General features: G+C 31.1%; 1 protein-coding gene across 5 annotated transcripts in view; it reads left to right on the forward strand.

Moving 5' to 3' along the window:
• The window catches only part of EPHA7 (EPH receptor A7), a 208,893-nt gene that overhangs the window by 61,152 nt on the left and 121,128 nt on the right, over window positions 1–26,613 (forward strand). For all 5 annotated transcript variants that reach the window (XM_074310277.1, XM_074310278.1, XM_074310280.1 and 2 more), the window contains exons 4-5: window positions 10,877–11,032; window positions 12,621–12,956. In XM_074310277.1, the coding sequence (XP_074166378.1) occupies window positions 10,877–11,032; window positions 12,621–12,956 (492 nt within the window). The remainder of the gene's footprint in view (window positions 1–10,876; window positions 11,033–12,620; window positions 12,957–26,613) is intronic.

Here is a 26,613-nt window from a genome sequence, read left to right on the forward strand (position 1 = left end):
CAAGAGAGGGAGCAGAAATGTTTATTCTGATCTAACTTCTGCACCATATCTGTTTACCATTAGCTATTCCTTTTCCCCTTCCTATCCCAACACATAATGAACTTTTTTTTTCACATTTTGTGATTGGCTTCATGATTAATTGTTATGAGAATATATTTGCTTTTTTACAGAAAAATCTTATTGTAAATATGACATTCTGCATTAGTGTTGGGGGTGTAATAAATTACAAAATGAAAATTTAAACTTAAGTGATTTGTAAGTTTAGATAATCTCAAGAAATAACAATTTAAAATACAGCACAGTGATTATCCATGCTAATGGACAAAAACAATCATGCAGATAATCTGAAATTCTTTAGAAGAAATTGTACTTCAAGGCTTCAAAAGATCTGTGATTTTATATTTCCTTTCTCAATGGAGAATACAATTCTTCTACTTCTTTGAAAGACCATCTTAGCCGTGTCTCCTCCCTCACCCCCAAAAAAGTCATCTTACATCTCTCTGAAGATGAGTCTCATTTAAAATCTGTCATTAGGCTCATACAGGAAGCCTTTCCATCATGGTGAATAAATGTACATTTCCTGAGCATAAGAAGTTGAGAAAATAATTCACAAGTTTAAAGGCAAGGTATAAAGTAATGTAAGATTCAAAGTCCTCAGACTATCATATTAAAAAAATTGTCTCCATTTTCTCACTGGTAAAAATAGACATGATGATAATAGTGTCTATCTCCCAGAATTGTTGTAAGGATGAATGAAATATTTATAAAGCTCTTTGAACACCTTTAGGCACTATATCAATGTAAGATATTAATAATACTAGTAGTTATGATTAATCACAGTCCGTGTTGTTTTCTCAACTAACCATTCTAGTTGTAAATAATTCTCAAAGAAATATGATTTTAGGACAGCCACTACTATTTAAGAAATAAAGTCATTTGCTGCTAGGATTACAAATATTCTTATTTATAAATAACTGTAGTGTTATTCCTTTTATATGTATGTGTACCTAAAACCATGTAGAACAATTTACATTAAGAAAGCTGAAGAATGACTTAAAATTTACATACATCTTAATATAATGTCTAATCAATAACATAAAAAGGCAGGATAAATTAGAAGAGGCAATATTAATCCAATAGTCAGTTATGCTTTTTGTGAATTCTTGTTCATGATGATGTTTTAGACCAAAACTTAAATTGTGGATTGTGCCCCTATGGAGTCACATAACTGAATGTGGGTTGTGATATTATGATTTTATTATCAGTAAATATTTGATTTGTATACCTAGATATCTGGGGTTGTGTTAAAAAGAAAAGAGGTCGTGACTGGAAAAAGTTTAAATCCCATTTTAGACCAATATTAATTACTGTAATTGTCAAGTGGAAACCTTTTTCATTGTACTCCCATTCCCAACACACCTTTTACTATAGCTTGATTTCTAAGGGGTACTGCTATTGTCATTGGACAAAAGTGTCAATGAAATATTTTATATTATTGAATTCTTTTTGAAGTCAATTTGTCTATTTTCTGTCAAATGGAATTTAGTCTAATAAAAGGATTTTGTACAGCTGTATCTGAGGATAGTTACTGATACCCAACCAATCAACAACCAAAATAACAATAAGATAATACATTTTTCAGCTGTATAGTAGTTCTTAGGGCAAGAGACCTGAAGACCTTATTTTAGGATTCCAGTATCTTTTCTTAGAAATAACATATGCCTTCTGTGCATTAAAAGTTTGAGTATTTCATTGTTTAGAGACTAAAATTTTCACTAAATTATTGAAGAAGACATATTTTATTCATTTTTGCATTTGGGGAACTTCAGAACAGATATGGTAATACATCTCCCCCTGTTTTTGTTTTTATTTTTTTTAGAAAAGGTAAAGAACTATGAGTGTGGAACATTGTATGTAATGTCAGATTTGTTTGATATGTTGTTTAGGTTTGATAAAATAATTTTTCTTCCTCTTTTCAAAAACAGTGTCTATTAGAAAGAATAATTTATTGAGAGGGCCTGAGGTGAGAATAAAATAAGAAGTGTAGGTAATATAAACAAATGTTATCAGTTGAAAATTATTTTTAAAGAGAATGTATACATCTATGAATATATCATAGAAGTTTTGACAACAATGGCACAATGAACTGGAGAGGCGAGGAACAAGTCAGAGAAATTCTTGACAGCAACAGCAAACATTGTCAGGGATGGTATGCAGACACTGGACAGCCCTATTTAGATATGTCATTCACACTTTTTGCTGAGGCACCATTAAAAAGACTTGTGTTTACTTGTGCTTAACCATAAAGCCAAAAAAAATCTTTTTATTGAAATTTACAGTCTTTATATACTATTTCACCTAAAATATATAAGATAAAATAAATATACTTTATGTCTAGACATTAATCATTAATATCATTAATTACAAATATGTCATAGACACATAAATGTAATAAAATAGAATATACACATAAATGTATATTATGAGTTGTAGAAAGTATAATAGATTGTAAATCTGACAAAAATTATTCTATTTCATTTATCTTTAATAACTCTACAACTAATATTCCATTAATAAGAAAAGAAAATCTACAATCACAGATCAAACATTTCTCATATAATTCAAATTTGTTTATTAGATTGTGTTTATTTTTTCAGCCACTGGATGTAAAAATCCCTAAAAGTTACTGTTATTTTTCTCTTTTCCAAAGGACTTCTACCAATGTTCAACTTTATAAAGGCACCAAACATTTGTACAGACATGTTTAATGAAAATACTACATGCTGTTGCAAATGGTCTAATTTTTTTCTCTCTGACACTCCTATTTTTTTAATTCATTCACCAAAATGTTAGTTACTGATTATTATACCTGTATATCATTCTGATGCTTAGCAATAATTAAGCGTAATGATTTTGTGCTTGAATAAAATGACAGAAATGCCTGCACTTATACACATTTAACATATTCATATTTGGATGCTTTTAATACACATATTTACATATATATGATTCTAATGTGCTAATAGAATTTTTCTTCCATTTTAAAATTTTTTCTTAATAATATTCAGCACCTGTGACCACAAACTATATTTTACATGCTTATGTTTCCAAAATGCCACAAGTTTTTAGTAGGTTAATATGTGAGTTCCCTGACAAATCTTAATATAATCATTACACCATGTTGTTTTCATCTTCCCTGCCTGCTGTTCACTTTCAATGTGAAAAATCATAGTGTATCAGTGACAGGAGGTCTGGATTTGAGGCTGACTTCTGTAATTATTCCCACTGAGGTACTGTCAATAGGATTAAAATAAAGAATCTAGACCTGTCCATCCTAGATGAGGTCAGCAGTATAAGCAGTGGGAGTACAGTTTCTGCAAGCTGTGCTTTCCATCTTACATTATAGAATCATAGACATTAATATGACACAAATATTTGAAAGCTCCTATGGAGACAGCCTGGCTTTCCTGCATTAGGTGAAATGCCCATCTGCAATAAATAATATAATAGCTTTCATTAGAACCCCTGACTATGGATGTATGTAAATTCTAAAATGTATGAAAATCCAGAGAGTTTCAATTATAGAACAAGCCATTTATACTTTATAATTAATAAACTCTTTGCAGCTGCATAACTTCAGCCAGGAAACATCTGCTAAGCTTCATACTTCACACACAGACATACACACAAACACATAGTTTCTATAGAAAAGGTAGAGCTGAATTGTGCTTAAAATTATAGCTCTGGAAATGAAACAAGAGTTAAGGAAAGTTAGTTTAGTGGTGTTGCAGAGATCAGAAAGATCAAGGAGCAAGTGTAGGTGTGTGGAAAGGAAAAAAGGAAAGCAGTCATTGCTTCCAAAAGAGTTTTAGATATAAAAGGCTAAGGATGGGAAGTGAGGGATGGATACTAAACTTGTCCATTAATTAATAAGGAGGAATCACAATTACCCAAAAAGTAAAACTGATCCCCTAAATGTAGTAAGCCATTGGGAAAGTTAATTTTAAAATATCTGCCGCAAAATTAATCTTCATCTTCTTTAACATCTACTTGGGTTGGAGCCTAGAATTATTTAATTTCAGAAAACAGGACCCTAAAACTCATTTGTTCATGATGACACTGCATTATTCACAAGAAGCTTTGTTTGATGAAGTAATAATTTTTAAAAGTCACTAAAATACAAAAGTAAGCAATAGAAAAGCTTTGGATTTCAGTTTTGTTTTTTTTTTTTCCTAACAGGAAACAAACTTTAACTCAGACGTTAAAAATATAATCTCAGATTTTAAAAATCTGTATGTTATAGAGAGACAGCAGGGCTGGGAATAGACAGAATGTTAGACTTGAGGTCAGGAAGACAAGTTCAGTTCCCAGTACTGACACTATCTTTATAATCCTGGATAAGTTATTTATGCTTTAAATGCCTTAAACAACTTCTTGGGACTTCTCTGCTATGTTTTTGTTCAACTTCTTTCAGAGAGTTCCTTAGTTCAAAGATTGTTTTTATATTATACAATAATAAAATTATATCCAATTAAAATCTTATCTAATATGGTAACACATTGGAGGGTGTGTATGTGTGTATTTGTATGTATTTCTGTATGGAACATATTCACATACCAGGAGTTAATACTTTCATGAAATATGACCTTGGAAATTCTTTAGTGCTCAAAACTGAAGTTATGTTACTGGAGGAATCTTCGAACAATTCTTGTCTAAAAATACCTTACCACAGAATTAACTAACTTAAATACTGGTAAGTTCTTTTAAGTTAGTTCTTTTACTTAACTTATCCTTTGCAAATCTTGAAAAATGGAGCTGAAGCATGTAGGATGTGGTCTCTCAAAATGACACCATAGAGGTAGCTAAGTACTTTGTTGTGACTCTAAGATTCTTACTGAGATCAAAATGGGACACAACTGAGCCACAGCTCAATCGGGCACACAGCAGATACTTAATAAGTGCTTGGTGACTTGTTTGACTGCAGTACTAGGCAAGCATGGGATGTTTACTCCCATTTGAATGTGTTGATCCAGGAAAATTCTATTCCAGGATAAAGAAAAGGTGTAACCCAGGTGATGATGGAGAAAGGGGATTTGGCTTCTATGCAGTTCTTACAGGAAAAGGACCACTTACCAAAATCTTTTATTGTGATTAGAGCTGACTGTACTTATGTTTCTAGGGCAGAAGTTTCCAATTCCCTAAATTATCTTCCTCCTAAACCATTAAAGAATAGTGTTTATTTGAAATAAAACATTGGATAATCATCTTTAAGTTTAGTGATTTAATTAGATGCAAGTCATATATCTTTGAATGTCTTACTTTTTAGTATCATGAATGTAATGAAACAACGTTATAATACTGATTTGGAAAAAATATTAAAAGCATTATCTGAGAAACATGGTTGTATTTTTTTCCTGGCTGTCTAGTGTTTAAATCCTACATATAATTTGAATTCATATAGCTACTTGCAAGTAGCATGTTTCCACACAAAACATTTAGAAAGATGAAACATTAATTTTTTAAATGATGGAAAATGTGAAAAAATAACAGCAAACTTAGAGATATCATGGTAGATAAACAGGCCCTGTCTGTTCTGCAAAAGGTACATGTGTTTCACAGATTCCCTTTTTCCTTAGAGGTTTCCCATTTAAGTACTGACCAGACCAAGCTTGCTTAGTTTATGAAATCTGACAAGATTATAGCTCCTGACTGTAGGCTAATGATTTTATGTTGTTTTATTCATTAAGGCCCCAGGGATCGAAAGAATAGAAGAAAGAATGAAACCCAGGCCTCTCTCTTCTTAATACTATAAAACATTGCCATTCATATAATAGGCAAGATATTATATACATAAAAATCTTTCAAAGTTTTACACAGATTACAGATATATGTATATATTCCACAGAATTTTCAATTATAACATTGCTACATTATTATATTTATTAATACAAAGTTTTTTTTAAACTAAAATCTTCAAAAGACAGGAAATTAAAATAGTATGTTTCTTATTGTAACATTGACTTTCCAACATTACACATGCTCTTCCTATTAAAGTTTGGTTCTAGGCAGCTAACAACTATTGAAGAAGTCTGGGAAAAAAAGAATAAACAGGTTATCATGGAACTGTACTATTCCACACTTACTTGAAATTTTGTATAATTGCACATATATCTTCTATATATATATATATATATATATATATATATATATATATATATATATATATATATATATACATATATACATATATATATATATTACACTTAAATATTTCTCTCAGTATTTCCTGGAAAATTAGCTGAGTTCAAAGAGAAAGTAAATTAGCTTTTTTTTTTTTTTTTTTTTTTTTTTTTTTTAGAAAATCTGTAGGAAGGCAACTGGGAAGCCTATTCACAGGCATAGGTTGAATCGTGGATCTGCCTCTTTGTCCCCAGTTATTCTCTTTAATGTAATACTGAATCTTTTATTACCTACAGGAACTTTCCAATGGTTTTTCTCTTTAACAACTCCAATCCAATCTTTATAATTAAATAAAAATCATTGATTTAACAAAAGTCATGTACTTTTTGAAAAGTAACACTACAATATCTGGAGAGAAGAACTTGTGATATACTGGACCAGGAGTCAGGATTCTTGGGCGTGAATTTTGACTAATTATTCATGAGTGATCTTCAGCAAGCAGCCTTCTTGATCCTCAGTTTATTCATCAGTAGAATGAAAGAGGGTTTGACTAGATGATCTCTATAATCTCTTTTAACTCTAAAATGAAAGACTTATTGATCAGTTTTAATTTATGCCCATATGCCCTCAGTAAGAATTGATAATCATTGTGTGTGTATACATATATATCCTCTTTTCAAGCTTCATGAAAATTTGTTTCTTTGACTTTACTATTTTCAGTATTATTTAAAAGGATGAGTTAAGTAAAAGGAAAACAATCAATTGCAATTGGTTGGCCTTTAAAACAATATTATAGAAAGAGTAACAAATGGGTTTCTTTCTCTTGTTTCATGATAGCTACATATCTTTTATAATACTGTAATATCTATATATCTATATCAACATTAAGTGGAAAGCCCAGGATTGGCAAATTGGCTTTGGTCAGTTTTATAGGTACCTGTTTCATGATAGATTCAATGAGAGTGCGTGCCAGAAGTTATCAGGGAGAATGAATAGAGTCGATGGATTGTAGGTCTGCAGTATTAGCTGTGTAAGTTGCTGCCCTCTATACTGAATCTTTAAAACCTTGTATTATAAAATTGTAAATCCCTGGGTTTTTTCCTTCCTGGATGTGAAGTAACATTATACTTATTACTTTATGGACCCTAAAGACCATATATCAAGATAGTATGCATTTAATATACATTTATAGTCATATAATCTGTAGAACTCTTTTAATATTTGGAATCCCTATTAATTTCTTTCTGGCCTGCAACCCTGAAATAATCAGAAGCACTACTTAATGTCATTAAATAATATACTAGAACTGTACTGTTGCTTTTTATATTATGAAATCTTCAAGATGAATGGATAGTTATTAAATGTCAAAGCAAAGGTCCCTCATTAGAATTAAAGATACTAGATAGAGAAAGATACAAGTATTCTAATTGGCTGCCTATAAGAATTCATAAGAAGAAAGATCCCAGATCATACCAATAGGCAGTTGGAATACCTGAATTGTAACAGGAAATTTGTGCTTAAAAAACAAACAAACAAACAAACAAAAAACCACTTGAATTTTCTTTTAATTGTTCAGATTGTACGTTAAGAAATTTATGTTTTTGTTTTATCACTTTAATAAAATTTTACTGTGTCTCTTTACCATTGATTTGTAATAACGCCTGCTAAGACAAAATAAGACTTGTAGTGTATTTCTTTGCCTCTTCCACTGCTCTTTGCTCTTAATAAAACTCTAAGCTAAAGAGGTTATTTTATTTCACCAGTGTTTTCTTTATCATTGTCAAAACCAAGGAAACTAATCAAAGATTAAGAATTTTGTGGCCATCAGATTGTTTTTTGATGGTGAATCCAATAATTTAATAATTATTAATGCTAAGTATTCCAATATCATTACTTCCTACTTTAGTGCACTTTCATTTAACAGTTTAGCATTTATCAGCTCAAAACCCTCCCCCATTTTTCCATGCAAATGTTTAGAAAATACAATTTGAAAAAAAAAATTTATATATATATATATATATATATGAAAAGACATATCCTTTATATATATAAAGGATATGTCTTTTCACCCTTTATCATCCTCATAATTAGAGGCATTATGACACAGTGTCTAGAGAGTTGACCTGACTAAGAAAGGACCTGATTTCAACATCTGATTCAGTCACTTGGTGATTATGTAATTTTGAGCCAATAATTTTCCCTCTCAGTTTCCTAGGCAACTTTCTGAGACACTAAGTTATAGCTCCTGCCACCCACATTGCCAAAGAAAGATTACTTAGGAGAAGTTCCCTATACCAGTGAAATCATAGATCTTGTCCAAAATAATTACTATTATTATTTGATATATGTTAAGTATCCAGGATGTCCTAGACTGTGCACAAAATTACACAACTTTCTACTGAAAGATATCACATCTAAATAGGAGGGCTAAGGGATGTGTCTTACCTACTTTGATGTGTATAGTATAATTCATTTCAATTTATATGTACTTAATACATGTTTGCTGATAAAGTTGACACAATATTTTTCTCCCAGGATGCCAATTTTTTGAAATTTTTGTACCTCTGCATAACATCAAATTATATATATATGAAAATTTTTCAGAGTAAATATTTTTCAGAAAATTGAAATTACATAAGCTGCAGTTTTTTTTTTATTACATTTTAAGTTCTAAAGATACTGGAGTTGTTCCATACAGCTGGGTGGAGGCAGCTAAGTGGCACAGTTGATAGAGAGCTTGGTGTAGAGTCATGAAGAAGTGAGTTCAAATCCAGCTTCAGACATTTCCTAGTTATGTAACTCTGGCCAAGTCACTTAAATACTGATTGCCTCAGTTTCTTCAAATGTCAAATGGTGCTAATAATATAACACCTACTACCTCCGGCTAGTGTGAGGATCATATAAGAGCATATGTGTAAAGAAATAGCCTAGTGTCTGGCACATAGTAGACACTTAATGAAAGCTTTTTTTTTTCCTTCCTTTGCTTCCATACCCCCTAATATAGTATATAATATAATGAAAGTTTTAAATGTAATGATGCAATAAACTTTTAAATGCCTTATGATCACTTTATAAGGTAAGAATCTGGATCACGAAGGAAATTAACTCAACAAACTAACCTATGCTTTCAGGTGCTTTAGATAGCTACATACAGTTTAGCATAATAGCATAAAGGCAATTGTAGAACACTCCAAGAATTAGTAGGGGCACTTTGAGGTTTCAGATTTTTGTACCTATAGAGACCAGAGGGAGTATTATATTTTGTTCTTTCTCTCTTCCTACTGTCTATGTCATTGGAGAGATTGGACACAATACATTGAACCAGGAGTAGAAACACTGAAAAACAAATATAGATAAAAACATTGACTCAGACATAAAGATAAATACATGAGGAAGAAAACAACTTGTACACCAGAGAGGAATGCTGATTATGATCTCAAGAAAAAAAATACCTTTTGGCCACATTATGATCAGAAAGGCCATTCTCCTCTGATGGACATATGCATAATTGGTAGAGAATGTACCCTAAACTTTTGGATGGATTTTTTGTCAAATTAACTTCTTTTACTATATGCCACTTTTGTAAATGTACTTTATTAATGCACTAATTGTCTGCTGACTGATTGAAATGGGAAGCATACCAATGGGGACTTGTGAGTGACAGTACTTAAAGTCTGACTGCTCCTCCAGAAACCCCAATAGTTAACCTGCCTATTAGTATAGATGGAGGGTGTGAAAGCATCCCCCAAAAAAGGGCACTAACTAAAGAAAATGTAAGTTCATTAAACTGCTAAATGGGCATTATGTTTATTCTGGTTATCTGATTTAATGGCAAATAGATTTGAATGAGGTAGAGCAATTAAAAAGGTCGAAACTTCAATAGGAGTTTCCCAAGGAATCCTATACTCTTGAATTTTTCTGAGTGACAGTGGTTGCTATGTTAGCATGGATGCTCCCTTAACCTTTTTCTCCAAAGGTGAAATAGGGTCATAATCTGTTTACAATTGATGACATACTTTTGTTTCTAAAGATGAAGCCATCCTCTCTATTCATGGCTTTCCTTCAGACTTGGTAGGGATAAAGACAACTTAATAGAAAACAGTTGAAATTGTATAGTTTTAATTGGTTAAAACTATAGTTTACTAAATAAAAATAATTTTTAATGTATGCTGATGACATTTTCATAAGGATTTTAAAATATTGTATTAACCATTGTGAAAAGATTCTATCAAAATTTTAATTGTAAATGAAATTAACATGTAAAAATAATATAACAAGTTGTAAACATTTATGTATGAGATATACACATATTCAGAGCGTACATAATATACACATATTCAAAAAATGTGTACGGAGACCTGTAAAAGGAGCCATGTTTGCTGTTTTCATGAGCTGCTTATTTTGTATGTTCATTCTTTAGGACCAAGACTTGGTGGTTTCTTAATGCCAGCTGGTGATACAATGGTACTGCTTACCAGCTGCCTATGCAGTGATATTGCTTGTATGTTTGCATTTTGCAACTATTGCCATGAAATCGGGTTCCTGGCAAGCGTGGAAAAGAATAATTCAGCATAAAAAGCTTGCTTTTCCATGAGTGTTTGCTTTTCATTGTATTACACTTGTATTAAATGTCACTGAAATAAACAATTTTTTCTTGCCCCATTGTTTACCTTTTCATTATGTTTTTTCTTTTTAGCTTGTGGTCGTGGATTCTACAAATCTTCCTCCCAAGATCTTCAGTGTTCTCGCTGTCCAAGTCACAGTTTTTCTGACAAAGAAGGATCCTCACGATGTGATTGTGAAGATGGGTATTACAGAGCTATTTCTGATCCACCATATGTCGCTTGCACAAGTGAGTGGACACAATCATCAAAAGAAAAATAAGGCTATTGTTTAATCAGCCTGTCTCACTTATTAATATTGTTTTCAGTAAGATATGGAAAAGTAGCTGTAAAATAAAAATATTTTAAATAGTTTTATGTGAAAAGGTAAAATTAGACTAACTTAGACTAATAGACAAAGAGTATGGAGGATCTGAAGAAATCTAGGACAATGTTCATACTAATGTTTCTTTATCCAGTTCACTATTTCAAAATAAAGCTTTAAAAGACCAGTGCTTTAAAAGATTCTAGATAATGTCTCTACCAATTTGGATTGCTATGTCTCTCAGACTTAAGGGAGAGTCTTTTTGAACTGTTGTTGATTGAAGAGATTGTCACCTGGTCTCCAGATTTTTGGTGATAAACCTCAGTAAATTTAGATAAGGTAGTCAATTTCTGAGCTCATATTAAGAAGTTTTTGCCTTTTAGTAGCATAGTAGCAGCAGCAAGATGGTGCTGTAGATGTGGTGCGTGGAGTCTTGGAGTCAGGAAGTTATGAACTTGAATTCAGTCACATATACTAATTTAGCTTTTTGGCTCTAGACAAATCACTTAATCTCTCTTAGCCTCAGTTTCCTCATTTGTAAAATGTAGACAGTGACATCAATATCTCACAAGGTTTTGGATGAGGATCAAGTGAGTGCTATAGAAATGCTAGCTTCTATTATTGTGATGGTGGTGATAATGATCCTTGTGTTATTGCTATAATTATTGAGACTTTCCATAGCTTATTATCAAATTACATACCTTTTTAGAACCCAGGCCAGTCTGGGTCTTAGGACTTCAGTTGAGGGTTAAACTAGTATGTTGGATAAATACTTAATTGTATCTAGGGGAACCTCTGCAGACTTTTTCAAAAAAGATTTGCACATGTTTCTAACAATTTCTTATTTAAATGAATAAAATGAGAAACTGATGAGAAACTTGTATGGATTTGAAGTCTGATTAAAAAATAATAGGGCCTGGATTAAAATTCCATCACCAAAAAGAACAACCTAGAAAGAATGGTCCTTCAATTAATGAAATTTTGAGAGTCCAGAATCCAAAGCTGATCCTTAATACTACTACAAATCACATCAGAGCACACCTAGAATGAACAAATGCATTCTATGCTGTCTAGCTGAAAAAGTGCAAAAAATTAAAAATAGCTTCACGATGTGATTTTTGAGGTACTTTAACTGATCTTTTTTGATTGCATGAAAGAAAAATAACTGAAGTCAGTGGCAATAAATACAAAGACAGTTGTTATCCTCTTTCAGTCTTTATGTATTAAGTGGAAAATGAAATTTCTTGCCAAGTGAATTTAAGGTTTTTATTATTTATTTTTAATGAAACTTCTGTAGTAAATATAATGAAATGTTTATGTGAAGGAAAGCATTTCAAGTAGTTTGTTCTTCAGTAATTAAACCACTAGCTCAATGCCACACATTGTTTATACACACACAAATACACACACACATATGCACATACACATATACATATGTATGTGTGTGTGTATATATATATATATATATATATATACATATATATGTATATAATGTTTTCCTCTCTTTTTCTAAGGACCTCCATCTGCACCACAGAACCTTATTTTCAACATCAACCAAACCACAGTGAGCTTGGAGTGGAGTCCTCCTGCTGACAACGGGGGAAGAAATGATGTTACCTACCGAGTTTTGTGCAAACGGTGCAGTTGGGAACAAGGTGAATGTGTACCCTGTGGGAGTAACATTGGGTACATGCCCCAGCAAACTGGATTAGCAGATAACTATGTCACTGTCATGGACTTGTTAGCCCATGCCAATTATACTTTTGAAGTTGAAGCTGTCAATGGAGTTTCAGATTTAAGCCGTTCCCAGAGGCTTTTTGCTGCTGTCAGTATCACCACTGGTCAAGCAGGTAGGTTTTATGATTTATCATATGAGATACCTGCATAATTGAGATGTTTCCTTTGAACAGGGTTAATCTGCACTTAGTTATACATGGACTTGTTACTTTGTTTTGGTGATTAATTCTTTTTACTTTTTTTTTTCTCTCTTCTACTGCTTTTCTGGTCATTTCCTCTTCTAAGATCATGTCCGGCAAAGGATTTGAAGGGGAAATAAAATGAAATGAAATTCAAACCAATTATTTCCTGATTTCAAGAAGTACTGGTGAGCAGTTGAATTGGGAAGAAAATGGAGTTATTGAATATAATTAAGCTTGAAAAAAATTTAATGGATTTCACTTATCTGCATTTTAAAAAAAATCTATATTATTTTACATAATCAAGAATTGATTGCATTATCTCATTTAAGATCATTGTTAGCTATGATTATACCCCACAACAATTACTATGGTTCTCCTTTGCTAGGTCTACACTGGCAAATTGAGACAGGTGCTTAAATTCACCATTTGATTAGCTACCCACAGTGATAGGATTAGAACTTGACTAAACTCCAGATCAGTTGAGAATGAAGTTCCTCAGACAGGTGAATGTCATATTTAGGTGTTATTTCTTTGGGTACAAACTTGCCTTTTACTTTCTAATACATCATGGTTTTCCTTTCAGCTGCCCTTGTCAGTCATGTTTTGTGGGGGGGGGGGGAATACTTTGAAAAAGGTCAAAACAGAAAACAGGTGTTAGAAATTGTCCATTTTTCATCCATTTAGTAGGCCTATCACTTTTCAGGTTAGGAAATGGATTTGGCCAAAGACTGCCTTAGGATTGTCACATCATTATAAGCTTTCCTGGGTGTCCATAAATGATGTACAATTACCTTAAAGGTGAAATTGCCACATTAAAGAAATATCTAAAATAACTAATGTCAGAGCTAGGGTTCTGGCACTTTGACAGGTATAATCTCCATTTTAATGCCAGTTTAAGATTTAAGTTTTATTCAATATTAATTCAATTAGGTTTTAGAATAAAAACTTTTTGGGGATCTTATTCTCACTTTTTAAACCAAATTAGATTTCTCATTTAAATTTCTTGTTCTTTGCTTTATTCTACTTTAAAAAAGGATATAATAATTCAGATATTAAATCTGATCATGTGGGGTTTAAACATATGCCTAAAATGATGACAATGAAATTATCTTAATGTAATAGTAAAAAAAATGAGTGACTTAACCCATATGCAGAGATCCATGTACTCCATAAATATTATATGTAAAGATATAATAAATATATATAGATAGTTAAATATGTATATTTCTTATAAATATGCATATTTTAGTTAGTGGTATTTAAAATGAAAATTTTACTCTTTAGATAGAATGAGAATACTTTATTTAAGAATTACTTAAACTTTCATGGAGTAATCTCATTTTTTTCATCTTTGCTTTCCTGTAGCTTTTAAAAATATCTCTATTTCTATTTACTTGAAATAGAACTATTTCCTTAATGCCAAAACCTTAAATTATCAATTTATTATTATCAACTGAATTTAAGTAAGCTGATTAGAATCTCTGACTTTTTCAACTCTGCAACATTGGGTATAGCTGGCAACATTTTTTTAAGTTTTTTGTTTGTTTGCTTGTTTGTTTGTTTATTTTTTAATCCTGGAGATCATGAAATAAATGTAGCTTAAAAGAGGAACCACTGAGGATCTCTTTCCTATTTGTTTTTAATTACGCTTGTCTAGTTTATCCTGTTGTTACCACTCAAGTAAAATAGTGGGTAGTTTTACCATAATTTTCTTAATCTGGCCTTTGATTTTATCTTTTTACTATAACATCTAATGATATTAAATTTAAATTTAAGAGGTCTTTAACATGCAGGCAAAATTACAAAAGGTCACAATAGTACATTAATAAAAAATTACACAGGCACATTTACTTCTCAAATATAAATAAATACTTCTCAACTGTATTTAAAAGGCAATGAAGTTACATTTGATTTATTTTATCTTTTCAAAAAAAATCACATTGTTCAAGTTGGGGGGAAGCTTATATTATTTTGCATTTAAATAGACAATGAAATATAATTTTAATGCAGAGTTTCCTTTCTGTTCTTTTTTTTTCCCTAAGAAAAATGTTTAAGTCATTGTTATACTAGTTTTTGGAAGCAGAATGATATAGTAGGAAGTACGTTGGCCTTGAAGTAAGAGAAGCTGACTTATAATCGTAGCTCTGCTACTGTCTCCCTATGTGAGCTTGGATTAGTCACTGAACATTTCTGAGACTGTTGTAAAAGGAGACTACTGTTAACCATATTATCTATATCACGTGATTCTTTGAGGAAAGTATGTTGTAAATTTATAGTGCTATATAGATTTTAGCTCTGACTCAGTATTTGCTTTTCTTTTCCCTCTCTCTTTTTATCCTCACATTTTCCCTTTAAAAATTGGGACTTATTCCAATAGACTTAAAATGGAAAATGCCATCCACATCTAGTGAGAGAACTCTGGAGATTGAATGTGGATCTAAGCATAGGATTTTCACCTTTTTTTGTTTGTTTATTTGTTTTTTCCCTTTTGTTCTGATTTTTCTTGCATAACATGACAGATATGGAAATATGCTTAAAAGGATTGCACATATTTAACTTATATCAGTTTATGTGCTGTTTTGAGGAGGGAGGAGGTAAGGGAAGGAGGGAGTAAAATGTAGAACACAAAATTTTATAAAAATAAATGTTGAAAATAATCTTTACATGAATTTAAAAATAAAATACTATTGTAAAAACAAAATAAACCCAAAACAAAAATTGGGGAATATAAATATCTAGATCTAAGTATAAGATCTCTTCAGCAAATTTTATTAATCTTTGAAATTCTCCGCAACATTTATTAAAATGTAAAATGACTCCCACAATATCATATATTAGTGACAATGTTAATTGTAACCTTATCAATTTGCTATTCCTTTAGTAATTCCTTTATTCTTAATGAAAAAGTTACATTTTTTTTTAGAATCACTGTTATTTTATTTTATTTCTTAGGAAGGCTGCTTTAAATGAAATGTTTATGATTTTATGAGGAAGGCAATATTGTGCAAATAATTGAAAGGTGATATTTATATTTAGAATTTCCTTTTCTTTAAAATTTCAGGTTTGTGCCTTAAACAAATGAGGCAGATCATTCAGTCTCAGTTTATTACTCATACCTCTTCATGGGGCTGACATTCTTCAAGACAACAAAAGGCTTTGACTAGAAGCAAAGAGAAATACAGAAATAAAGAGAGAAATTGTTGTGTGTTAGGAAACTAATATTATCTGATTCTTCCCTTTTTTCTGGGAAGTAGAAGGTATGGAAAGAAAACAGCTAAAATATTACTATGTTTATTTGTTATTAATTTCCTTCCTTCCCTTTTTCCTCCTCAGTGTCCCTAAATTGAACCTAAAACATTGTGGCAAAAACATGACAGATGGAAGAAAAGCTTATGTATAGCTTTAATTCATTCATGCAAAAATGTGTTGAGATTTATATCAGTAATGTTCCAAAAATATATAGAAAAAATTTCAGAACCTTACACTTAGTTTAATCTAGCATAAACAAAAATCTTGTACTTAAGTGTGATTATCTCATAGGTGGGTCTAAGTTATGTCTGAGCAAAGGAACAGTAGAAGGGATGGGAAAAGAAAACAAATATTTCTATTTTAGATATATTTTACATTTTTTTAGTAATTGTGGAAATGTAAAGGAGCCTAGAAAAATGTATATTTGACTTCTCTTCAAGAATTGAAGCTATTCTTTTAATCGAAGCCTGGTGGTGACAATGACATATTTAGGAATGTTAAAAGTCTTTTTCTTATTCCTTCTCCAATAGCTGCCTCCACAAATAGACAGTCCTCTAATAAACTTTTTTTTTTTTTAATTTCTAAGACAGAGGCTCAACTTATTTATTTATTTATTTATTTGTTTGTTTGTTTGTTTGTTTTGTATCATGGGCCATTTTTCGATATCTGATAAAACCTATGAACTACTTGCTTTTAAAACAGTCATAAAAACTACCATTTATGTGGTGTTTTAAGGTTTAAAAAGTGCTTTGTGTATTATCATTTAATCCTTACAATGACCCTGATGAGATAAGTGCTGTTATTATTCCCATTTTACAGGTGACTACACTGAAAGAGGTTACCACTGTCTATCATATTTTTTAAATGTATAAAAACAAAACATATAGAATTACTAAAGGAACCAGTTATATTGAAATATTTATCAAATATTTTTTTAAATGATTCATGGATTCTGAAATTTATTTATAGACTCCTTTAACTTAAGAATCTCTGTTATAGGATTTCTTGCCGATACTTAATTATGATAATTATAAATGCTATGAAAACAAGATGAAGTAGATCATTGATCTCTTATGGTTTAATCAGACATTCTACAGGAATTTCTATTCTATAGATTTCAGATTTTACAGGAATCAAATTTGGGTTAGATTTCTTAAATCAGTAAAACCAATAGGTATCAACTGAGTGTCTGCTCTGTACCTACTGGTTTTATTGTTTTTACAAAGGATGTGTCAATGTATTTCTCTATTTATGGAACTCATATAGATCTAGAGATCTTTAGATGTTTCTGAATGGCAATATATCAATATCAAAATAGTTATATTCTATAATAGATAAATAAATGTGTAGTGTGTGTGTATATATACAAGGTAGATGGAATAGATTGTTATACATATAGATTTATATCCCACTATCCATATAGTATGTGGGTGTATAAATATATTTGGAGACAGAACACTTGTAAAAACAGAATATTCATTCATTCAACCCAAATATGTACATGATACATCCATTAGCTCAATTAGCTAATGATATAAACATGTATTAATCACTTTTTTGTGTTCCAGTCACTGTGTTAAGTACCAATTATATAATGAAAACAGAAAAACAATATCAGTTCAGAAGAGGAGAGAAAGACGTAGTACCCAGCAAAATACTATACTCATGTTATTGATACTTACATTAAAATTAATTAATTTGTTTAGCAGCTATTTACAAAGTACATTATTGTAGATGCTATGTGAAATATAAAGATAGTCAAAACATTTTAGAGCAGCTTCAAAATCTAAGTGTACATTTATTATATACATAATTAAATTTTGAAAATATAACATTTAGTATATTTACAATGAAAGTTGTATGGAAAGATATTAAAAAAGAATCTTATAGGAGAATGACACTTTGGGGGGGGGGGTTGCAATATAAAAAAAATGAAAAAGCCACAAATTGAGTCCTATAGGCCCAAAATAATGACATTTATTTTTGTTTAGTTACTGTAGTGTCTGACTTTTCTAGGATACCGTTTTTTTTTTCTTGTTTGTGTTTGATGGGTGTTATTTTTGTTTTGTTTTTGGCAAAGATGTGGAGTGGTTTGTATTTTCCTTCTCCAGCTCATTTTATAAATGATATAACTGAGCATTTTATATATTATCTTATAATAACTCTATGCCTTAAGTGTAATTATTATATCCATTTTATAAATTAGGAAATAAAGTTTGAGAGATATTGTCACATAGGTGGTAAAGATCTGAGGAAAGATTTAAATTTAGTTAAGTTACATTGTTCAATATAGGATTCTAGTGATCTAGATATGGACAGTTCCTCAAATACAGTCTATTCTAACACCTTTATTTTATAGATGAAGTAATGGAATCCCAGGATAGTTAAATAATTTTTTTTCCTGCTCACAGAAATAAGGACAGAGAAGGCACTTGGATTTAGGTCTTCTGACTTGAGACATAATATTCTAATAATATGTCTAATGATGTGAGTTAAGAATGTTCTAATATGTGGTTGGGGTGGGAAGAATGCAGGATTTTGCTGAATCTAGAAGGAATGGAGTAAGTAGTTGGAGGGAAAGGATGAGAAGGAAGTGGTGATGATGTAATTAAGGACAAACAGAGGGCAAAACCAGAGTGTCTTCAGGGAATATTGAATAGATTAGCTTGCTAGTAGAAAAAAAATTTTCATTTAGGATATTATTGGAAAATAAAACTGGGCTGAAGTTTGAACATCATCTCTTAGGCAAAGGGAAATCATGTGATATTTTTGTTCAGGATGTTACAGGGCAGATGATATTTTATTTGTGTGTGTGTATACATATATACATATATATATACATATGGATATATATATATTGATCATAGTGCCTGGCAATGTGACATATATGTTAAATAAATTGTTATTGATTAATAATAAAATGTGTTTTAGGAAGATTATTCTAACAATATTGCAGAAAAAGACAATTTTGTCAACATGAGATTCTCTTAGGGGTGCTATCATCTTACAGTGTAAATATAGACAATTCTCTATATTGTGTTATGCAGTGACTCTCAAAAAAAGAACTACTTTAAATATTAAATATATTTATAAGATAAATTTGAAGCATTATGTTCTCTAGCCAAGATATAAAAATTAATATATAGGAATTTACAGATCAACAAGTCAGATTGAACATACGATATATGTTTTTCTACCCCATGGGGACTTTGGAATAAATGTTGAAAATTGGACAAAATCCTTCCTGTAATTCTTATTTCTCAGGGAGTATTACTAAAAATGAATCTAATCACTGGAGAATGCTATATATAAATATCGATAGATTGAGCTATCAATTATATTTCAGCTATCATTTTATCATCTTTCTCAAAGTTTTAAAATGTCAGCTGTGTTTATTGATTGACTAATGACCCAATGTTTCTCAAGGCATTATTAAAGAGCTTTTTCTGTCAAAATTAGCATTTACTTTAGCTTTTCTTTTATTCTGATTTAAGTTTATAGAGTGTTCTCAATGAATTAAAATCATGTCATATGCATGATATATACATATACAATATATCATATTCAGAGGTATATACATATATATGTATATAGATGTGTGTAATGTATGTATTTCTTCAAATAAGAAGTAGTTTCCTTTAAAAGTTATATCTATGTATCCTCTTTCATTTGAGTAAATTACCAAAAAAATGGTTCAGCTATACATCATTTTTTTCTGAATATTAGTCTTGGTCAAAATTCTTGTTTAAATAAGGCAGAAACATTAAAAGCAACCATATATATTAAAATAAAATTAGTAATTTATTTTAAATAATTAAATATATTTATTATATATTTTGGAAGCTTGCTCTATATTTTAGTATGAAGTTGAGGAATTTATTTTAGCGTGGGAAACCAGCTCACTGATTTCTTCCAATAATATAAATGCTAAAATTTATGAAGTGCAACAGACATAAATATAAAATAGAAATTTGCTCAAGAATTAGTGCTAAAATTTTAAACAAACGTTTTTTTAATATAATGTACAGTACTTTATTTAACCTGATAGATTTTTATTGTAAACTATTCAAAACTTACATTTTCTTTTTGATCCTATTTATTTTACAAATAAAAAAAAAAGTCTGAAAAATAAAACAATATTAAATCTTGGTACTTTATGCTGCAGAACAAGTCATTTATGGAAATTAATCTCTCCATATTTTCAAACTGGTGTTTTAGATCCTTAACCCTTCTGATGTTTAGTTTCTTAAGCATATTGTTTAATTATGTTCTTATACATTCATGCTTTAATTACTAACGGAAATTTAAAAAAAAATACCTTTTTGGTTTTGGTCTAGATTTTTAAAAATTGTTCATTTCCTCAAAGAAATGTTTTTATTAGATGATAGTACCAGCTTGCTAATGCTTTTTATAATGCTAATATCTTGTTCAGTGCTAGTAGACACCACAGGTCTCAAATCAGAAATCATTTTTTAAATGCTTTCTATGTGCCAGGCACTGTGAACACCAGAAATACAAAGAAAGACCATGACAGTCTCAGCCCTTAGAAACTCAGATTCTAATGGAAAAGCAAGCATGCAAAAAAAGAAACAAGGAAGGAAAAAAGGAGGGTGGGGGGGGAAAGGAAGGGAGGGAGGGAGGGAGGCAAGAAGAGTGATGGCCACAAAATGATCAAAATTTAAAATATGGAGTTCGGAAATGAAGTGCTGTATGAAGAACAGCTTGGAAGTCAAAGTCATTGGATTTTAGAATGTGGTAAGGGAAGTAAAGAATAAACATGAAGTAGAAAGAGGCCAAGCTAGGAAACCATAAAGGCAATAGAATGATACTGAATTTTATTGAATAGTGGGTTGGATGACCTGGTCAAATCTGTTTTAGGAAAATAATTTTGGTAGATAACCAGAGGTTACAGTAATAATCTAGTTACCAAAATAGTAGCAAAGCCAGAAGAGAAAAAGGAACACATAAGAGATCCTGTGAAGGGAAAATTGACAACTTAGTAATATATTGAATATTGAGAGTGAGGAGTAAAGTTGAAAGTTTAGGTGACTGGGGGAATGGTGATATATCCTCATCACTAACAGGAACTTTTAGAAGAGGAGAAGTGTGAGGTCTGAGGTAGGGTGAGAAGGGAAGAAGATAATGAGTTCAATTTTATATAGGTTAAGTTTAAGATGTTTATAGGACATGTAATTTGAACTATATAGTACGCCTTTGGAAATGAGATATTGGAGGTCAAGAGAAGGTTTGAGACATATAGAACTGTGCTTTAGGAGAAATCATTTTTGGAAGGGATATGCAAGACTTAGGATGGGAGAGAGATTTGAGACAAGAAGACAGATTAGGAGGCAATTTCAGTTCTGCAAGGAAGGAGGTGATCTGATCTAAATTTACATTGAGAAATGAAATAAATGGTGGGCTCTTTTAGTTCACACTTTCCATTTGTTCTGACTTAAAATCAAGAGTCCTTAAACTGGAGATCAGGGAAAGTACCATAGTAAGGAGGATATATTTTTTTTAGAAAAGTGGTATAATTAGAGGGTCAGACTTTGAATCAGAAAGACTTAGATTCAAAAGCTGTCTCTGATACACACTGGGTATATGACCTTTGACAAGTCATTTACCAACTTAGTGCCCTAGTAAATTCTCCAAGATTCTGAGTTATAGACCAAATACCAATGAAGATTGCTGAAAAGAGTTTCTATGTTTTAAGCTCTCCTGTCTAGATAAAATAAGACCCAAATAGTATATTTTAAAAGAGCATTAATATTCTAGTAAAGTTATTGCAAGTAAGTATTTACTCAGAAGATTGTAGTATACATTATTTTGACTTAATTGAGGAAATTTTTCAAATACTTGAACTTCATTTCATTATTTTCCCCAAAGATTCAAAGAAATGAACCCTTTTTGCTCTTTGGGGGATATTTTTTGTTATTTAAATACTTGAAATACTTGAATTTTGTTTCATTTATTTTTCTAAATGATTCAAATTATGAGGTGTTTCAATAAGGTCACAAAATAATTCATTGATGGATTTTTAGTCCTTATGTAGTTTGTATTTTTTGTTTGTTTATAGAGGAGCTAGATGGTATATTTGTTAGAGCTCTCGTCCTACAGTCAGGAAAGACTGATTTTATATGTAGCTTTAGACATTCACTACCCATCTAAGATTCATCTTCCTGAGTTCAAATTCGGCCTTAAGACACTTACTACTAACTGTGTGACCTTGGGCAAGAAACTTAATCCCTCAGTTTTTTCAACTGTTAAAATGGGGACAATAATAATAACTTTCAAGGTTGTTTTAAGGTTCAAAGTACTAATATTTGTAAAACACAATATCTGGTACATAGTAGCCACTACATAAATATTAGCTATAATTATTTTGAGAAAAAATTTCCCTTTCTTGCTCAGGCAGAAGTACTAATCTTCACTACTGATCTACCCCACAATTTTAACCTATTTCATTTATGACCTGGTCTTTTTTACCCCTTCTTAGGAAATTTACCTCACTTCACCTCCATTCCTAACTCCCTTAGGGCAGCTAGTTGGTTCAGTGGATAGAATGTCAGACCAGGAATTAGGAAAACCCATATTCCTGAGTTCAGATTTAGCCTCAGATACTTAATATCTCGTTCATTCCAGGCAAGTCACTTAACTTTGCCTAAATTTCCTCTTTTTATAAAATGAGCTGGATATGGAAATGGCAAACCACTTCAGTATCTTTGCCAAGAAAACCCCAAATGGGTTCACAAAGAGTTCTGAATGCCATTCAATCCCAGGGACTTATTAGCTGGACTTACTGAAGACACTTAATCTGCTTAGCCCATTATAGTTTAGAATTCCCAAACTCAGTAGAACTACCAACCTAAGCTTTGTAGATAGCAGGGACTATGGCATGGATGACCACACTCAGCTCCACGATGTCATTTTAAAGTGTTTTTTTAAGAACTAAAATCTCATGTAATGAGTTTGTAAAATAACAAAGACATATATAATAGCAGTTCTCATTCTTAGTGCTCTTCATCCCTCCAGTTTCTATGTAAAATAAATCCAAAAATTTAATTGGTATAATGACACTCAGTTTCAGTATTTGAAGGACATTGAAAGCAATATAGATAGTGACCTGGTGTGAAGAATTTTAAAAACGATTCATACTTTCCATAGAATATTTCATTTAGAAAATATACATTCTGTAGTAACTATAAAACACAAGAGTATTGCTTAATTTTTGTTGTTTTTTCTTTTATATAAAATATGTGTAATTTAAAGAGTTGTGAGTTGATTTATACCCCTTGAAGAAGTTAAAAACTCTTTGTGTGTGTTCAAATAAAAAACAGCATAAGGGGAATTCTTTTTGGAATCTGATTTTTTATTTGCATCATTTAACTCCTATTGTGATACTTTTTGATGGAAGGTAATTATTATGTTATGGTGTGTTAAGGGAAAAGGTCAGAACCTCATTCAGTTTTTAATCTAGTTCCCTAAAAATAAATAATACACAGTGGGATTACCTGGTTATACTATCTTAGCTTTAAGTAAATTAGTTATATTGTCTACATTTCAAATCTATTTCCAATGGAAGTTAACTCAGCAAGTGTTTAATAAATATCTATGGTATATATCTGTGTTAAGTGCTGGGGATACGAAGAAAGGCCAAAATAAATAAATGAATGAATGGATGAAAGTCTCTGTTTTTAAGCAGCTCACAGTCTAATGAAGGAGACAACATGTAAACAACTACTTATAAAACATACCTATCTATATCTTATATATACGTACACAGGATAAATCTGGGGTAATCTGAGGGCAAGAGTTAAATTACAGAGGATTAGGACTAATTAAAGTGTTGACCTTGGAAACAGAAAGACTCTTGGCTTCACATCTTGCCTCAGATATTTCTTACCTTTGTGATCCCTTAGTTTCTCTGCCTCAATTTACCATCTGTAAAATGGGGATAAAATTAGCATCTATTCACCCCCTAGTTGTGTAGATCTCAACATATGTAAAAAACAAGTAAAAACTTGCAAATCTTAGAAGTCCATATAAATACTACTTATTATTAAAGATTAATATCTTAGACAAATATTTGAAAGAAACATTGCAAAAAATGGAGAAAGGATCTTAATTTAGTTTCAGTTAGTTTATTATACTCCTTAAAATAGGGCATTGATTCCTACTTCCCAATTAACTGAAATTTGTAGAATTGGGGAAAAACTTAATAGCCAGCTAGTTCAATTGGTTGTTGAACCAGAATTTTTTATATAATATACTGAGAAGTAGTAATCTTACTTTTGCTTCAAAACTTCCAGTGAGGGTAACCTTTCATGGATGTCCATTCCAAGTAATGGATGGTGTTAGATGTTAAGAGGATTTTTCTTTTTTCTTTAAGTCTCATAGTTTCACAGTATACCTATAAGATTGCTATGAGTGACCAGATTATGTATTACTTACTTGTTCAATATATTTTTAAAGCATTATTGTTGTAGGAACAGACCACTTTGGAGCTTTGTCTAGAGGGGCTGAAAGTTTATACTGTATCTCACAGTAAGCTAAACTAGTGGTAGTTATTTCTTAAGATGTTTGTGTACACTCTAGGCTATGTGTAATGGAACTTTAATAAAAAAATCTTTCACTCAGAAAGTTGAAGCACATAATTAGATTTTTTCCCCCTCTTGGTGAAAGTGAGGGATACTGTGCTGAAAAAACTAGAAGACAACCTTTCAGTCAACAAGCCCTTAATTGTTATCTAGTGTTCAGGATTAGTGTTAAGATAGTAAATGTTGATTATTTTATTCTTTGCTTCATTGGTGATGAATTGAAGCAGATTTGATTCAGACAAGCAATCTGGTGGAATGATGCAGAACCATCTACAAAAACATCTGTACTAATCCAGCAATGCAGTAAATTATAGCTACAAGCAAAAGACATTGATCCAAGAGGATCATTAACAGCTTTAACCAACTGATCCGAGTAATGGGGTAAATGAGAGAACACTATCAGGATCTTGTTTTTCAAATCTGTCAATTACAACCATAAAGGCAAGATTGCTATTTTGTTTCAATTTCAATTATTTTATGACTTATTTCACAGTGTGCTCTTCTGGGAAATCCAAAAATCCAAAAAGTATCAATTAAGTTGTGTTTTGCTTTGTTTTAAAAAGGGGGAATAAAAGAAAGAAAGAGAAAAAAAAAAAAAAAACAACCAAAAACAAAACATCCAGCAGTCCTGCACTCCATTTACTAAGAGGTCAGTCACAAAAAGAGAGATAATTGCCCTGAGCCAGCAAAATTAATCGGGGATGAGCCAGAAAGAATGATGTATGTTCTGTGAGAAAGTATGTGGCAGAGATATACGTACAAACCTGTAGCTGCTTGCCTTGTTTAAGATACAAGGACAAGAGAAGGAGACCTGCGAAAAACAATTAGCATAGCTTCAGAATGAACTCTTCTTAATTATCCATTGCATGTCGACATCTGATAATTAGTGTCCCAATTTTTAATAATATTTGGCCATTAGCTTCATTGTATAGAAAGACGCCAAATTGTGCACCTTGTCTGTACATGACAGCACTGCCAGCACAGGAGAGCACAAGACTTAATCTGGTAGCATTCCCCTTTATCTTGATGGAGGCAGTGACAGAGCAATCTGGTTATTGCATGTTTCCTCTAAATTTTATAATTTTATTAAATCAGATACCTGGAATCTTAATGATTAAAGATATAATTGTTCAATCAATAAACATCTATTAAGTGCCTACTATGTGCCAGGCACTGTGGATATATGCAATATGGTATATATTTATGGCATTTCTTTTAAAGGTATATTTTTATCTTACTATCTTTCTGTTACATGTCTAAAGACATCCGCCCAGCCAATGATGTCACAGATATCACTTTTGAAGGGAAAAAAAAAGCAAACAATCTCAGATTTCTTGTAGCTGTCATCTTTGTATATGAAACACAGTGCATTGAATAGTAATAATTACCCAGTTAGCTAATTTGCAACCTCTACCTTTAAAAACAAAATAAATGTTTTAACTTGTACCTTGATTACAAAAATCCAATATGTGAACATTTTATTAACTCAAAATACAAATATGAAAGATAGCAATAGTGATCAGTTATCTTAAAATGACTCACTATGAAATTACTTTAAATATTATTATCAATTTAAATAATATTATCAATTATTTACAAAAATTCAATTTATATGTTTCAGAAAAAATCACATGTAGCTCAAGTATAAATCCTTAAAATTTTTATTCTCTTTAAAACTCGTCTTTCTACTTTTTGAAAACTAAACCTCTCTATGTCTGTCTCTCTATTGCTTCCTCCTCCTT

Source organism: Sminthopsis crassicaudata, chromosome 4 (assembly GCF_048593235.1).
Source record: "Sminthopsis crassicaudata isolate SCR6 chromosome 4, ASM4859323v1, whole genome shotgun sequence".
NCBI classification, from domain to species: Eukaryota; Metazoa; Chordata; class Mammalia; order Dasyuromorphia; family Dasyuridae; genus Sminthopsis; species Sminthopsis crassicaudata.